The sequence below is a fragment of the Lissotriton vulgaris genome, chromosome 3_1 (assembly GCF_964263255.1).
Source record: "Lissotriton vulgaris chromosome 3_1, aLisVul1.2, whole genome shotgun sequence".
Lineage (NCBI taxonomy): Eukaryota > Metazoa > Chordata > Amphibia > Caudata > Salamandridae > Lissotriton > Lissotriton vulgaris.
The window spans coordinates 8,864,131-8,879,642 of NC_141689.1; the positions used below are offsets into that span (position 1 = coordinate 8,864,131).

General features: G+C 48.0%; 1 protein-coding gene across 1 annotated transcript in view; it reads left to right on the forward strand.

The window, feature by feature from the left end:
• The window catches only part of LOC147725809 (uncharacterized), a 403,274-nt gene that overhangs the window by 317,638 nt on the left and 70,124 nt on the right, over window positions 1–15,512 (forward strand). Inside the window, exon 4 of the mRNA XM_086959986.1 lies at window positions 9,467–14,925. Within this exon, the coding sequence (XP_086816112.1) occupies window positions 9,467–14,925 (5,459 nt within the window). The remainder of the gene's footprint in view (window positions 1–9,466; window positions 14,926–15,512) is intronic.

Below are 15,512 nucleotides of genomic sequence, written 5' to 3' on the forward strand. Positions count from 1 at the left end.
CACCCACTCCTTCCAGCTGATTTCTGGTTCCCCTATCTCATTCAAAAAGGGTGGGGGTTGGCTCATACTAGCTGCTGCCATGGTAGATTATTGTACCAAGGGAAAACACAATATCCTAGGTGACTCTCCAGCAGAAGACAATAGAATAACCAGGAGGACACTAGTAGGTTTTCTCACTAGTAAACAGAATAACTATAGAGACAAAAATATATATATGTTAAACTCCTTGCCAAAAGTAATAATCTCGAAAGAATTACTGGCTTCCTTCTTCCTGTTTGATGTAGACAATCCCAAAAGGGTTATGGACAGAGCCAGAACATTACATATGTAGCTTAGGATGTGCCCGCTAAGCAACAGTACCAGGCAGAAGGCAGCGTTCCTTGTATGTGAAGAGTTAATGATTCCACACAAATACCGGCCCTCTGCTGTTGGTGCGCCGGGGACGTCTCAAATATCCGGCTAGAGAAAGTTCTGAGACGCTGACAGGAATCTTCGTGTCTCCGGTCCCCAGCTCTCCACAATGCGACGCAGAGGCGACAGGCTGTCCAAATCCACACTACAGCGAGACACCTCGACCGTGTCAGCACTCACTCAGTCCATCGAGGATAAGACACCATCAACCGCAGGCACTCCGAGACAGCAGGACCCAAAACAGCTGGTACACACTGGTACAAATACAGGCACCGAAAGAACCACAGGCGTCAACACTTGACGGATGGACGAAGGCACAAAGGCACAGGTAGGCTCTAGTTATTTTCCAAAGAAACACGTAGCAGAGCACTCGGTCAGCCCTTACACGCGCCAACCTGACAGGCAGTCAAAAGTACGTTTACAAGCTACTTTTAAGTCCAGGCAGCCACAATTGCGCAATGACGAACGGGAGGATTTCTATGACAGTCTGATCCTTTACAAGATAACTCAGAAACAAACTTTTATGCAGTTACTTCACACGCCAGCCCGAAAGTAGTCACAGGGCTAACCGCGCGTCAGTACCTTGCTCCAATCATCCACCGCATACCAAGGTTCGCACAGGGACGGGTGACAGCTGGGAGATATCGCACCACAGGGCCTGGTGCCACACCACAGAAATTTGTTGGCTCTCACCTCCTGTACACGTTCTTCCCTGTCACTATTCCGACCGCTTCCTCCTAGAATTCAGACTTCATTTTCTTCCAGCGTGGTTCCTTGGATCACTGACCTTCCAAAAAGTCCTTTATATAAATCGTATCTTCCCACACAAGGTTACCTATACTTCTTGTGTATGTGTGGAGAGAGCACTCAAAGGGGAGATGGTTAACTTCTGCCCCCTGCGCAGTCCGACGCCAGTGTTGGAATTAAGAATCTCCAGAGACCAAGATAAGGTGAAAGCAGGTCTGTTTATTAACCATCCACTCTCCTCACTGGAGAGTGTCTCAACATTCCATGGCAAGCTTCAGGGTAGGACATACCAACATGGTCATAGGGGAAGGGGTGGATGGGACATACCATTATGGACATTAATTACAACATTTACACATCAGAGAATGTATCAAAGGTATCTACCCACCCATCACACATACCAATCAAGCATACTACCTTCTCTTCCATACCAAATAGCGACCCCAATAAAATATAAAATATAGCACCTGGTTTGTCAAGATAGATTATATATACTGCACTGTTGGTAAAATGAGTCCAACCAGTCTTCATATATGCCTTAAGTAGAAATAACATACATTTTCTCCTATCATGTACATTCTTATGCATATTTTTCCTGTTCCATCACTTGGAAAGAGTTAACGCCTTTAGGGGCCTTTTCACTGCCAGGGCATGTATACCCTCTATTTCTACATGTCCTGTCTTTAAATATACTGCACACTCCCTCATTGGGCGATAAGGCTTATGTTAGGGATGACTTTTACATTTTTACAAAGAAGGTTTAGGCCTGGCAAAAGGTTTATTTTGACAGGTTGAATTGGCAATTTGAGAACTGCCCAGTCAAGCTGCAATGAGAAAGCAAAAGTCATACAGATGATGAACGGAATGCAGTTCAAATCAAACATTCTTCCCCAGTCAATAGATCTGGGTTAAATCCATTGGTCTCTTGCTCACCATGAAGCCCCAGTTTAGACCCAGCCATATGCAAATCAGTCTTGACCCTGTGCCTCATGGAAACATTCCAGCCCGAACTGCCAAGCCAGGTCCTCCCTGGACCGGAAACATGCATCCTGGGACCGGTTTCAGGGCACCACCTCTCATCAGCCAGGCTAGCTTGACTCCAGTGGCACAGTGAGCCAGGGACCCACGTCTGAGCATACTCGGCGCACTTGGGGCGAGAAAGCAAAAGAAACACAGATGATGGACGGAATGCAGAGCAAATCACACAAGATGATGGACGGAATGATGCACATTGGCAAAACATTCACACCCAGTCACAGCTCTGGGTTTTGCTCTCCACGCCACCCCAGTTCAGACATGGCCATCTGCTAATCAGTCTTGACCCTGTGCCTCATGGGTACAGTCCAGCCCGAACTGCCAAGCCATGTCTTCCCTGGACCGAAATCAAGAATTCTAGGACCGTTTTCTGGCTATCAGCCGTCTTCAGCCAGGATAGCTTGACTCCAGTGGCATAGTGAGCAAGGGACCCACGTCTGGGCATACCCTTCCCACATAGGGTGAACAGCAAAACACACAAGATGATGGACGGAATGTTGCCCAATGGCAAAACATTCACCCCCAGTCACAGATCTGGGTTTAATCCATTGTTATTTTGCTCTCCATGCCACCCTAGCAAATCAAACATTTCCAGAATGCTTCTTTCCAGTCTAGGGAGGACCTGGCCTGGCAGTTCAGACTGGACTGTTCCCATGGGGAACAGGATGAACACTGATTTGCATATGGCTGGGTCTGAAGTGGAATGGCATGGTGAGCAAAATAACAATGGATTTAGGCCCAGATCTCGGTATTGGGGTGAATGTTTGACCTTGTGCAGCATTCTGACCGTCAATTGTTCTTCTGCATTTGTCACCACATATGTGAAGGGTATGCCCAGACGTGGGTCCCATGCTCTCCATTCACTGGAGTCACACTAGCCTGGCTGATTAGGGGTGATGCTCCGAAACTGGTACCAGGATGGCTGTTTCCATGGCATCAAGAGCAAAAAAACGATGGATTTAGGCCCAGATCTCTGTATTGGGGTGAATGTTTGACATTGTGCAGCATTCTGTCCGTCAATTGTTATTTTTGCATTAGTCAGGCTGCAGTGGCAGGCCTGGAGGCATTCTTTAGAGTGCCACTGTACTGAGTGGTCCAATGAGTACTGCAGCCCACAAGTAGCATTTAATTTACAGACCCTGGGTAAATGCAGTGCCATTTATAGTATATAACATGTATAAGTAAATTAAATATTCCAACCATGTGTATACCAATTTCACCATGTTAAAAGGAGGAGCACAAGCACTTTACCGCTGGATACCAGGGGTAAAGTGACAGACCTCTACAGTTCCCAAAGGAGGGTTCAGTAAAACAGTGAACCATCCAGGGTGACCTCGCAGAAGTGGAACATTTCCAACTGTGATATCATATAAAGCTCTGTCTATATTTATATCTCTAACCCATTCCCTCTTCTTTTGACTAAGAAAGCTATACCTAGTTCAAGTTCAAGTTCAGGAATTTGTATAGCGCACTACTCACCCAGAGGGTCTCAAGGCGCTTGGGGGAGGGGTGCATTATTTATCGAATAGCCAGGTTTTAAGTTCCTTTCTGAAGGAAATGTGGTTCTGTGTAAGGCGGAGGTGAGGAGGGAGAGAGTTCCAGGTCTTGGCCGCCAGGTAGGAGAAGGATCTTCCTCCCATGGTGGATCTGTGGATGCGCGGAACTGCGGCAAGGGCTTGATTGGAGGATCTTAGTTGGCGGGTGGGTGTGTAGAAGGACAGACGTGAATTGAGGCATTTTGGTCCTAGTTTGTAGAGGGCCTTGTGTGCGTGGGTGAGGAGACGGAACATTATTCTCTTGTTAACGGGAAGCCAGTGGAGGTCTTTCAGGTGACCGGTAATGTGAGCTTGGCGAGGGATGTCCAATATGAGTCTGGCTGATGCGTTTTGAATGCGTTGGAGTTTCTTCTGTAATTTGGCTGTGGTTCCGGCGTAGAGGGTGTTTCCATAGTCCAGTCGGCTGGTGACCAGTGCGTGGGTGACAGTCTTTCTTGTTTCGGTGGGGATCCAACTGAAGATTTTTTTGAGCATGCGAAGTACGTTGAAGCAAGAGGATGAGACGGTGTTGACTTGTCTGGTCATCGAGAGGGAGGAGTCTAGGATGAAGCCTTGGTTAGGTGCGTGGTCTGTGGGTATGGGTGCTGTGCCCAGGGCCGATGGCCACCATGAGTCATCCCAGGCAGAGGGGGATGATCCTAGGATGAGGACTTCCGTTTTGTCTGAGTTAAGTTTTGGGCGGCTGTTTTTCATCCATTCGGCAACTTCTTTCATGCCTTCGTGAAGATTGGTTTTGGCGGTGTTAGGGTCTTTGGTGAGGGAAAGGATCAGCTGGGTGTCGTCAGCGTAAGAGATGATGTTAAGGTTGTGTTGTCGCGCGATGGATGCGAGGGGACTCATGTAAACGTTGAAGAGGGTGGGACTGAGTGATGATCCTTGTGGTACTCCGCAGATGACTTCGGTGGCCTCTGATTTGAATGGGGGGAGACGGACTCTCTGGGTTCTACCGGTGAGGAACGAGATGATCCAGTCCAAAGCTTTTCCTTGTATGCCGATGTTGCTGAGGCGTTGTATGAGGGTGCTATGACAGAATGTGTCGAAGGCGGCGGAGAGGTCGAGTAGAATGAGGGCAACTGTTTCTCTGTTGTCCAGTAGCGTTCGGATGTCGTCTGTCGCTGCAATGAGGGCGGTTTCGGTGCTGTGTTTGGCTCGAAAGCCAGACTGTGAGGTGTCAAGGGAGTTGTTGGATTCAAGGAAGGCGGCGAGCTGACTGTTGACGGATTTCTCAATGACTTTGGCAGGGAATGGGAGGAGGGAGATGGGGCGGTAGTTCTTAAGTTCAGAGGGGTCTGCTGTGGGTTTCTTCAGGAGGGCGCTGAGTTTGGCGTGTTTCCAGCTTTCTGGGAAGGTAGCGGAGTTGAAGGAGCAGTTGATGACATCACGGAGATGGGGTGCGATGATGGAGTCTGCTTTGTTGAAGATGTGGTGGGGACAGGGGTCGGTTGGCGAACCTGAATGGATGAAGTTCATTAGGCGGATGGTGTCTTCAGTGGTGATTGGGTTCCAGGCGCTAAGGTTGTTAGAGGGCGGTTTAGGTTCGGAGGTGGGTGGAGTGGACTGTTCTTTTGAAAAGTTCTCAAAGCTGTTATGTATGTCGGCGATTTTGTTGTAGAAGAAAAAGGATAACGAATCGCAGAGGTCTTGGGAGGGAGTAATGTCGTTTGAGGCTGCGGTGGGGTTGGTAAATTCTTTGACGATGTTGAAAAGTTCCTTGCTGTTATCGGCGTTGTTGTCGAGTCGATCCTTGAATGCTGATTTCTTGGTTGATCGGATCAATTGGTGGTGTTTGCGGGTGGCTGTCTTGAAGGTGGTCAGGTTGCCAGTGGTTGGGTTTTTTCTCCATGTTTTCTCGAGAGTACGGCAAAGTTTCTTGGATTTCTTGAGGTCATCGTTGAACCAAGGGGCCTTTTTGCATTCCTGTTTGGTTTGGTGGTTTTTCAAGGGTGCTAATTCGTCAACGCTGTGAGTGATCCATTGTTTGAGTTTGGTGGCAGCTTGGTTTGGGTCCGATGAGGGGGCGGGAGGGTTTTCGTTGAGAGATGTGAGGAGTTGGTCGGTGGTGATTTTGTTCCAGTTTCTTCGCAGAATAGGTTGTGCGGGGTTGTGGGTCGAGGTCTTTTTGTAGCTGAAGTGAACACAGCTGTGGTCCGTCCAATGGAGAGCTGTGGTGTGATCGAAGGAGATGTGCTTGCTGGAGGTGAAGATTGGGTCGAGCGTATGTCCGGCTACATGGGTGGGGGTGTCAACAAGTTGTTTGAGTCCGAGATTGGCCAGGTTGTCCAGAAGGGTGGTGGTATTGCTGTCGTTTTTCTTTTCCAGGTGGAAGTTGAGGTCTCCCAGTAGAATGTAGTTCTCGGAGGTGAGGGCATGTGGGCTGATGAAGTCAGTGATGTCTTCGCTGAATTGTGTACGGGCTCCTGGTGGTCTGTAGATGAGGGTGCCTCTAAGTGTGGTCCTTGGGTCGGTGTGGATCTGGAAGTGGAGGTGTTCGGCGGTCGCGAGGTTATCGTTGGAGCTGGTCGTGATTCGGATGGTGTTCTTATGGGCGATGGCGATGCCTCCTCCTGTTTGGTTGGTGCGGTCTTTTCGGATGATCTTGTAAGCGTCCGGGATGGCTATGGCGATGTCGGGCGCTGATGATGCGTTCATCCAGGTTTCTGTAAGGAAGGCGACGTCTGGTGAAGTGGTGTCGAGTAGGTCCCAGAGTTCAGTGGCGTGTTTGTGGACCGAGCGGGTGTTCAGCAGGATGCACTTCAGGTGGGTAGGGTCGGAGCTGTGTTTGGAGGTGGACGATTTGGTGTGAGTCCTGATGCAGGCGAACTTGCAAGAGTGGCATGCGAATGGTCCGTGAGTGTGTCCTGGGGTAGTTACGCAGCATTGTGGGGAGCGTCCGGGGTTAAGGGCGAGGAGAGTAGCGGCATCATACGTTAAGCGAGTGGGGTGGGTGTAGCGAGGACCAGGGGGTCTGGCGCTGGCCGCGGTCCAGGCGCGGACGGGCATAGACGGGCTTACCTTTGGCGCATCTTCGGCGCGCATGGGGCGCGACCGCTGCGCGTGAACGCTGCGCGCGACTGCCTCTGACATATGTGGATAGTGGGGGGGAGGGGCGAGGGAGGATCAGCTGGGAGGCGGGATCGGGTCGGAGAGGACAGGCTCCGAGGCACAATAACAACAAAATGGCAGCAAAGTGAAACCGGGAACAGGATGGGGCACACAGAGTAATACAAGATCAGTAAATAATCTAAACAATAAGCGCTACAAATATAAAAGCACAGAAACGAGCAATGCTAATTAGGGTCAAAGCTATGATTCAGAACAGTGAGCCTGCGCATATGAATCAAACAATGCTTAAGTATGGAGATCGCTATCAATAGTTGGAAACACTCAATAGCGCTATGGCAAGCAGCAGCAAGCGGACACGATTACACGGAGCAAATCAAATTAGTGCAGCCAACGATACCACTGAGCAGGGAGCGTGGGGGGCGACCGCTTCTGGAAGCACCAGGACGGTCACAGCGCTTCTGAGGGCGGGGGTCAGGCTATGCAATCAGTGGGAGGGAGGATCAGCTGGGAGGCGGGATCGGGTCGGAGAGGACGGGCTCCGAGGCACAATAACTACAAAATGGCAGCAAAGTGAAACCGGGAACAGGATGGGGCACACAGAGTAATACAAGATCAGTAAATAATCTAAACAATAAGCGCTACAAATATAAAAGCACAGAAACGAGCAATGCTAATTAGGGTCAAAGCTAAGATTCAGAACAGTGAGCCTGCGCATATGAATCAAACAATGCTTAAGTATGGAGATCGCTATCAATAGTTGGAAACACTCGATAGCGCTATGGCAAGCAGCAGCAAGCGGACACGATTACACGGAGCAAATCAAATTAGTGCAGCCAACGATACCACTGAGCAGGGAGCGTGGGGAGCGACCGCTTCTGGAAGCACCAGGACGGTCACAGCACTTCTGAGGGCGGGGGTCAGGCTATGCAGTCAGTGGGAGGGAGGATCAGCTGGGAGGCGGGATCGGGTCGGAGAGGACGGGCTCCGAGGCACAATAACTACAAAATGGCAGAAAAGTGAATCCGGGAACAGGATGGGGCACACAGAGTAATACAAGATCAGTAAATAATCTAAACAATAAGCGCTTCAAATATAAAAGCACAGAAACGAGCAATGCTAAATAGGGTCAAAGCTAAGATTCAGAACAGTGAGCCTGCGCATATGAATCAAACAATGCTTAAGTATGGAGATCGCTATCAATAGTTGGAAACACTCGATAGCACCACAAAGGAGAGTAATTTGAGTTTCAAACATGGATCACACCTGTCTACCTTTTCGGAACAATAGAACCAATGTTACTACTGTTTTGGCGGCAGACTGATAAATCCATCACATGAAGGCCAGGTGTGCCTCTTGGAAGCCTTCAGCAATGGAAAGTCATACGGTTTAGTACGGCCTTTGTCTTTATTCTCTTACACAAAGTTTTCTTTAGAGGTCATTGCGCTCTGTTCCTAGTTTATATACCATATCCATTGTTGAAAGTTTCGGAGTAAGCAAGTAGCAGAAAAGGCCTTGATACTCTTCCACTTAATTATATTCTGTGAAATTGTGCTTATTCTTTATACAATAAATAAGAGGTGGAATCATCAGCTTTCATGAACTCGTATTTATTATTTAAAACAATGTCTAAAAACAGGTAATTCAGTGACATAGGACAATATGAAATGTTATGTTGTATTGAATAATGTCATGAATAAACATGGATCGTATATTTGATATTTATATATAAATTACTAACATATTTAATTCAAGAAGCAGGATAACTAGAAGGGAAAACCAGGATAATGATGGCAAATCACTCCACTAGCATTTGTTAGTCCAGCGAGCCCATTATAGCGGCTAGCCCATTCCTAGCTGCAGTTGTTCTGCATGAGGAACTCTGACTGTGGAACCCATTGGAACAACTGGTTCCCACTGTGTCGGTGTGCCATAATACACTGACCACAGGATTCCAAACACTCCTCGTTGTAGGCTGATGATCTAATTCATTTGTGCAAAGGGTATTGGGGCCACAGAGGCACCTGAGAAGCATGGATACATCCACATATCATAGTATATTGGACGCACTTGCAACAATTTGTCCCGTAATAATCTCATGGAGAACCATTGGCCACTGTACAAGAACTGAGACTAGGTCATTCTAGAGGTTGCTGAAGGCTTGTGATTTTAGGCAAACAGGATAATATCGCCCTTGGATTTTAGTGTTTGTGAGTCTGGAGTGCTAGCACATACACACTAAAAAACGGTACAGTGTGGCATCTTGTTCTACCTGGTGCTGCTGTAACCTTTCTTTACTGGTATTACTTTGCGATGTACTGTATCTATGTTTCAAGATCTCATCCCGCCTTAGGTTAATCCTTGGCTGTCCTTCACCACTTCTCACCTTTGATGAGTTAAAACACATAAGACATTTTGGTGCCCAAAGAGCAGTGCGGTAGGACCTGTGCCCCTGGTGCTCAAGATGTAAACAGGTACAACTGAACTGATAAGTCACCTTTAGATGCCACAGGACTGTCAGAAAAATCCCAACATTTGCTTGCAAGAATGAGTGGCTGAGGGGAAAACATATATTTTGCAGATACTTTTGTCTATTTTATTATCCTGGATTTCCGCTGAAGGAAGAATTAACACACACTGTAATCTTTTTATTTTAGGAAAATGATGTTGAGGAGAAATTCAACCAGATCCTTATTCATTACGGCATAGACAAAAAAATTATAAGCACTGCTTCCAAGGACATTGGGGAAAGGATGCAAACTGTGCAACAGCGTCTCATCGCCAGGTACATCGAATCGATGGGCCTAGGCACCTGGTGTCATGGAAATTTGAGTAACGCCTTCGAGGAGAATATGTCACTGACCGAACAGCTGAGTCTTCTTCAGGCAACAGCACAAGTGACACTGAAAGATTCCGGCCTAGATGCGACTGAACTTCAACAGTACAAAGATAAGCTTGACAAGAAATCCAGCTTTCTAATACATATTTTAAACATACTCTGCAAAACAAACAAGACTTTAGCTGGGAGACTGTCAAGAGCTGTCTTTTATGAGCTCCCCAGAACCAGCCAAGACTTCCTGGGACACATATTATTCAATGGAGTCTGGACCCCAATCCAGGCCGTTATCTTTACTCTACAAGTACAGGAGCGTGGCGTTCCACGAGAGAAGGTGGAGAAGATCCTCCAACAGGTACAGACCTACCACTTCGATATACACACCACCATTGCATCTTTGAAGAAGGAAGATGCAGTGCAGGATCTACAGCGAGCAGTGGAGCAAGAGAAGGACAAGGATTTAAAAACCATACTATCAGAAATGAGAAAAAATAACTATCCAGAAAATGTACTTTCTGTCCTGGAGCAAGTGCTCAGACAAGTGGAAGTTCGACTTCCAGAATATCAAAAGACATTTGCAGATAATAAGAAGATGACAACAGAATGTAAACCAATAATCAAATCAATACACTTTGAAAATCCTGATATTGAGCAACTGGTGAAAGGTTTGGCTGGCTTGTGTGTGGCTGTTCAGACTTTTGAAATGCGGTCAGGGGAGAAGAGTCAGGGCTATTTCCCACGCATGACTCAACTCGCATCTCTGTTGACTCTTCTAATTTCTAAGGCCCCTGCATGCAATGGTTGTCTTTTGGAGATCTTTACTGGAGAGGGTAAATCTGCCATTGTAGCCATGCTCGCCCTTATTCATGCCATCCGAGGGAAGAAGGTTGATGTCATCACAAGTTCACCAGTGCTTGCCCGTCGAGATCAAGAGGAATGGAGCAAACTCTACAAGATGTTCGATGTGTCTTGCAGTGTTGTGCCACCTCCAGGGTTGGATAAACAAACTGACGTTAATGTGGCAATTAAAAAGGCGTATGCAGCTGACATTGTGTACGGCACTGTTGGAAACTTTGCTGCTGACATTCTAAAACAAGAGTTTGAAAAACGCAAAACCAGAGGAGACCGGACCTTTGACATAGCCATTGTGGATGAGGTGGACTATATGACCTTAGACAGCGGAGTCCAAGTCACATACCTTTCACATGCAGCAACAGGAATGCGGCACTTAGAACAACTGCTGGCAGCCATCTGGGCAAAGATGTGCACTTGCCAACGCATCCAGGAGCCCAAAACTGGTGACATTCTTTGGGCCACAGGAGCACAATACTTTCACAAAGTTGCTGCAGCAGTCGTGGGGCCGAAGACATCAAAGCATTTCTCCTCCCTTGACATTCTATTACCCGGACTGCAGCTGGGGTTCTTCACTGAAGAGGATGTGAAGAAGCTTCAATCCATCCTAGTGGAGTCTGAGAAGCCAATCCCTCAAGCTCCACAAGACTCTGCAATCAAAAAGCTTATGGATAAACTTGAGCCGGCTCAGCAGCGAGATCTCTTGTCTATATTTCAGAAAGTTCTGGAAGATGATGTTGTTTTTGAATATTATGAGCTAAAGGATGGTAAAGCATCTGAATTTGCAATCAGTTCCACATCAGACAATAAATCCACATCTCATCATGACAAAATTCGCCTTCTTCTCCTGGAACATGGCTGTGCCTGTGTGGTGATAAGCGAGAAGGCTCTGATAGAAGGAGCGGTCACTGAACTGGAATCAAGAATCAGGTACTCAAATACCTTTCAGCCACCAGATAAACACAAGAGTAAGGATGATAACTTTATTCTCCTGCCAGCCTTCCTGGAGGAATACACAAAGAACAGGATGAAGGTCTTTGTGGAAAATGCTATGAAGGCAATCGTGATGGAGAAGGATCGAGAGTACATGATAGAATCAACCAGTAATGTTAGCACCACCACGCCCATCCATGAATACCACTCCATCATCCCTGTGGACTTCAAAGCCACCGGTGTGCTTGAGAAGAACAAGCGCTGGGGTGACGGCTTACAGCAGTTCCTGGAGATGAAGCACCAGCTGGCGATCTCACCACTGTCCAATGTCACCAACTTCATGTCAAATTTCCATTTCTTTCAACGATACACTAAAGGCACAGGCTTGTTCGGAGTCTCTGGGACCCTAGGGGATGAGGAAGAGGTTAAGTTCCTTAAAAATCACTACAGAGTGTCTGGCTATAGCATACCTTCTCACCGCCATACTAAGAGGACTGAGCTACCCACTCTACAGGTCGTTGGTGGCCGTGAAGCCTGGATCACAAGTATCTGTGAGCATGTGAAGGAGCGCACAAGTCCAAGCCAGTGGGGGAAGAGGCAAGTGGTTTTGGTCGTTTGTGAAGATGTGAAAACCACTGAACTACTACAAAAAAAGTTGATAGAATTGAAAGCTGTTCCTGGTAAAATAAGTTTGTACACCAGAAGTGATAAACATGATGTTGAAACGGACAAATTTGGGCCAGGAGATGTCATCATTGCCACAAACCTCGGAGGAAGAGGCACAGATGTTAAAGTCACCGAAGATGTGAATAAAAGTGGAGGACTCTTTGTGATTCTTACACATTTTCCCACAAACATCAGAGTCGAAAAGCAAATATTTGGCAGAACCTCTCGCAAAGGAAACCCTGGCATGGTCCAAATGATATTGAACTATGATGACCTGTCACCATCCTACCAGGACCAACCCATCGAGGTGATGAGACGGCTCAGAGCAGAATATGAGAAGAAGCGCATTGTGGAAATAGAGAAAAATGAACTAAAGGAAGTAAAGATGCGGGAGGAACTCTTTCAAGAGTTTTGTAAACATCTAAATGAATTTGAAGGAAAGTATGATGATCTTGAAAAAATAGACATCTATTCAGTAAAGAACGTGCGCACCTTAAAAAACCCTAAGAATGATACAAAGTTCGACTACCGCCCAGCTCTGAATGCGTTGAAGGAGAGCTGGGCCCTTTGGCTCACACTACATGAGAAGGACATTGAAGACCATAAAGACATCAATGAGCTAAAGGCAGACCTTGGCCAAGTGATCCAGAAGAGAGCAAAAAGCCTCCTGGAAGGGAAATCAGATAACTTCTACGACTTCATCAAACAGGCTATGGATCGCATGTACCTCCACACTCAGAACAAAGGATCGGATTATGGGGCGCTATTGTTCTGGCAGAAAGCAAAGGAGACTGATGGGGTGTACTGTGCCGTCTCACTCTACAATCAGGCCTACATTACAATCAATCTGGGGAAGGAAGGATATATGCAGAAGGCAATAGACCTTTTAACACAATCTAAGAAAATGATCGATGTCTATGTATCGGAGGTGACGAACACCATAGTTGCCTGCCAAATGTCCTGCATTGACAAGTTTGTACCTCACTACAAAGATGAACCCAACTTCACAAAACAAATGCAGACCCGGATGAGTCTGTTCAAGTCCTGGATCGACTACATCGACAACTCTATAGAAAAATTAGAAGAGCTTCAGAAGAACAAGAATGATGCCATCACCAATGACCAGGCTGTCTTCTCGTTGTCAACTGATGATAGTCCTATAACCACCGAAGAGCTTATTGTGCTGTATGACCATGGCCTGTCCTTTGTGTTTGAAGTGGAGAAGAAGCCTGAATTCTGCATCAATGCTCTGATCTGTTTTTTCGTTGGAGTCGCACAGATCGTTCTTGGGGTCGCTGTGTGCACCTTCTCGCTTGGGGCAGCGAGTCAGTTCGGGATGGCTCTGATCTCAGAGGGTGTCTCAGACATGATATCGGGGGCTCAAGGGATGATCACAGGCAGCTTCAGTTGGGCAGAGTGGGCCATAGCCAAAGCTGTCAGTATTGGGATATCGCTGATAAGTGCAGGGTTTGGCTTCATTAAAAAGGCGGCTCGTGCCACGTGGAACTCAGCAAAGGGTCTGCTCAACGGAACCAAAACCTTTTCAAGTGTCGCGGGAGATATCATCAAATCAGGAAGAGTAATGCTTAGCTCTGCAAAGTCCGCAGTCACTTCCGTTGGCAAAGAAGCCTTTAGCCAATCCCTCCGGACCCTGGCCACAAGCGCTGCCGTTCGGAAAAGCTTCCTGCAGGCTGCGAAGTACGCGGGGCAGGAGTTGTGCAAACATACGGCCCTCGCGGGGCTGAATTACGGCATGAATTACGGCCTAGAAGCTGCATTCAAAGCGATCGGCGAGTCTCGCCTTCAATTCGTAAGCGCAGAATCAGTGAAGAAGAGTGCAGAGTTGAAGGAGTGCATTCTTAACCTTGTCATCGTGAGTGCAGTGCCAAAGACTCTTATGAATGCAGAGAAGCCAGAGAACTTCAAGATCCCAAATCCCTCCAAAGAGTGGCTGAAGAAAATACTCACAAGCATTTGTCAGGGTGCAGAGGGCGAGGCCTGGAAGGACAAGCAGCTGATGAAAACCTGCTTCAGATCCTTGGGAGATTTATTCTCATCTGTTCTGAATAAAGAAATGAAACGTTCTGCACCCAGAAAGGCGGCAGTCGGGTTTGCGGTTGATGCAGCAAGTGCTGCTGTAATAGCCGCCGTGGACGCCAACACTCTCCGCCGAGCCACGAAGCTGACTGAAGAGAAGATCATCCCGTTTATAATTCGGGAGTGTGGCGAGTTCCTCAAGAGAAAAGAAAAGCATGAAGGTAAGGAAGGGGACAAAGGTGGCGAGACCGCAAAGGATGCTGAATGTACGGCAGACGACAAACGTCGCAATCTCCCGGATGTGAAGAAAGCAACAGAGGATTTGTTAGATCTGATCGCCAAGAATATAAATGAGCAATTTATGAATTTGTGGTCAGCTTATGGCACAAGCATGGTGCATCGCACTGCGGGCAGACAGATTAGTCGAGGCGCTGCAAAAGTCATGGACACCGTCGTGGGAATGAACAAAACTCAGCGATTCTTTGACGAACAACATTTCCAAAGGCGCATGAAGAAGGCGCCGGTTGGATGGGAGGGGGCTGCGGCTGCGCTCCCAGAAGCAGAGCACCAGGCGCTGGTTCAGAAAGTGCAGGCGCTGGCAGACCCGGGGCGCCCGGCCACCGAGCTGGACCTCAACGTCCTCACCAAGAGCGACCTCCTGGAGGGCAAAGGGATCAGGCTGACCGTCCTGGATGAGAAGCAGAAGCCGATCTCCACCCAGATCTACCCGGGGAAGGATCCCGCCGCCGGGGTCGTCTCCCTCCAGCTGCACAAAGTGAAACAGGACGCAAGGTAAGGCTCAGAGGTAACATGCTTCAGCATATATTGTCTTTCAGTCACTGATGGCCACATCTTCATTCTTCTAACTGCTTCTATGTATGTGAGGCCTCCATGAACAAACGTATGTATGATCTGCTCACCTGTGGTCCCATGTGCTTTGACTCTGCAGAAAGGGGGGTCCCACCAGCTCCCCCCCCCTAACCCCTGGGCCGCAAGGATAATCCCGGGTGGATCCTACCACTCACAGACCCTAGGGACCTGCTGACTCCGGGCCGGACCCGCCGGCTCTACACACTCCAGGCCTGACATACCTGGGCCCGGAGCCCTCTGGGCTGCTTTCAGCGGGTGTGAGGCCACGGTCGGAGGGCAGACACAACACACAGCATCGCAGGGAGAACTCCAAATGCTTCCCCCAACAGGTAGCGAATGCTCCATCGTCCCCACCCCACTGTCCCAAGCCAGTGGCAGAGCCCAGGAGGAGAGCATAAGATGGGCAGGCCAGACAGCACTCCTCTCTCTCATCCCCATAACCCTGCACCTGTTTCTTGCCTTAGGTAGCCCCTAACGGGTCTAGTGGCAATTCATCAGGACCAAGAGTC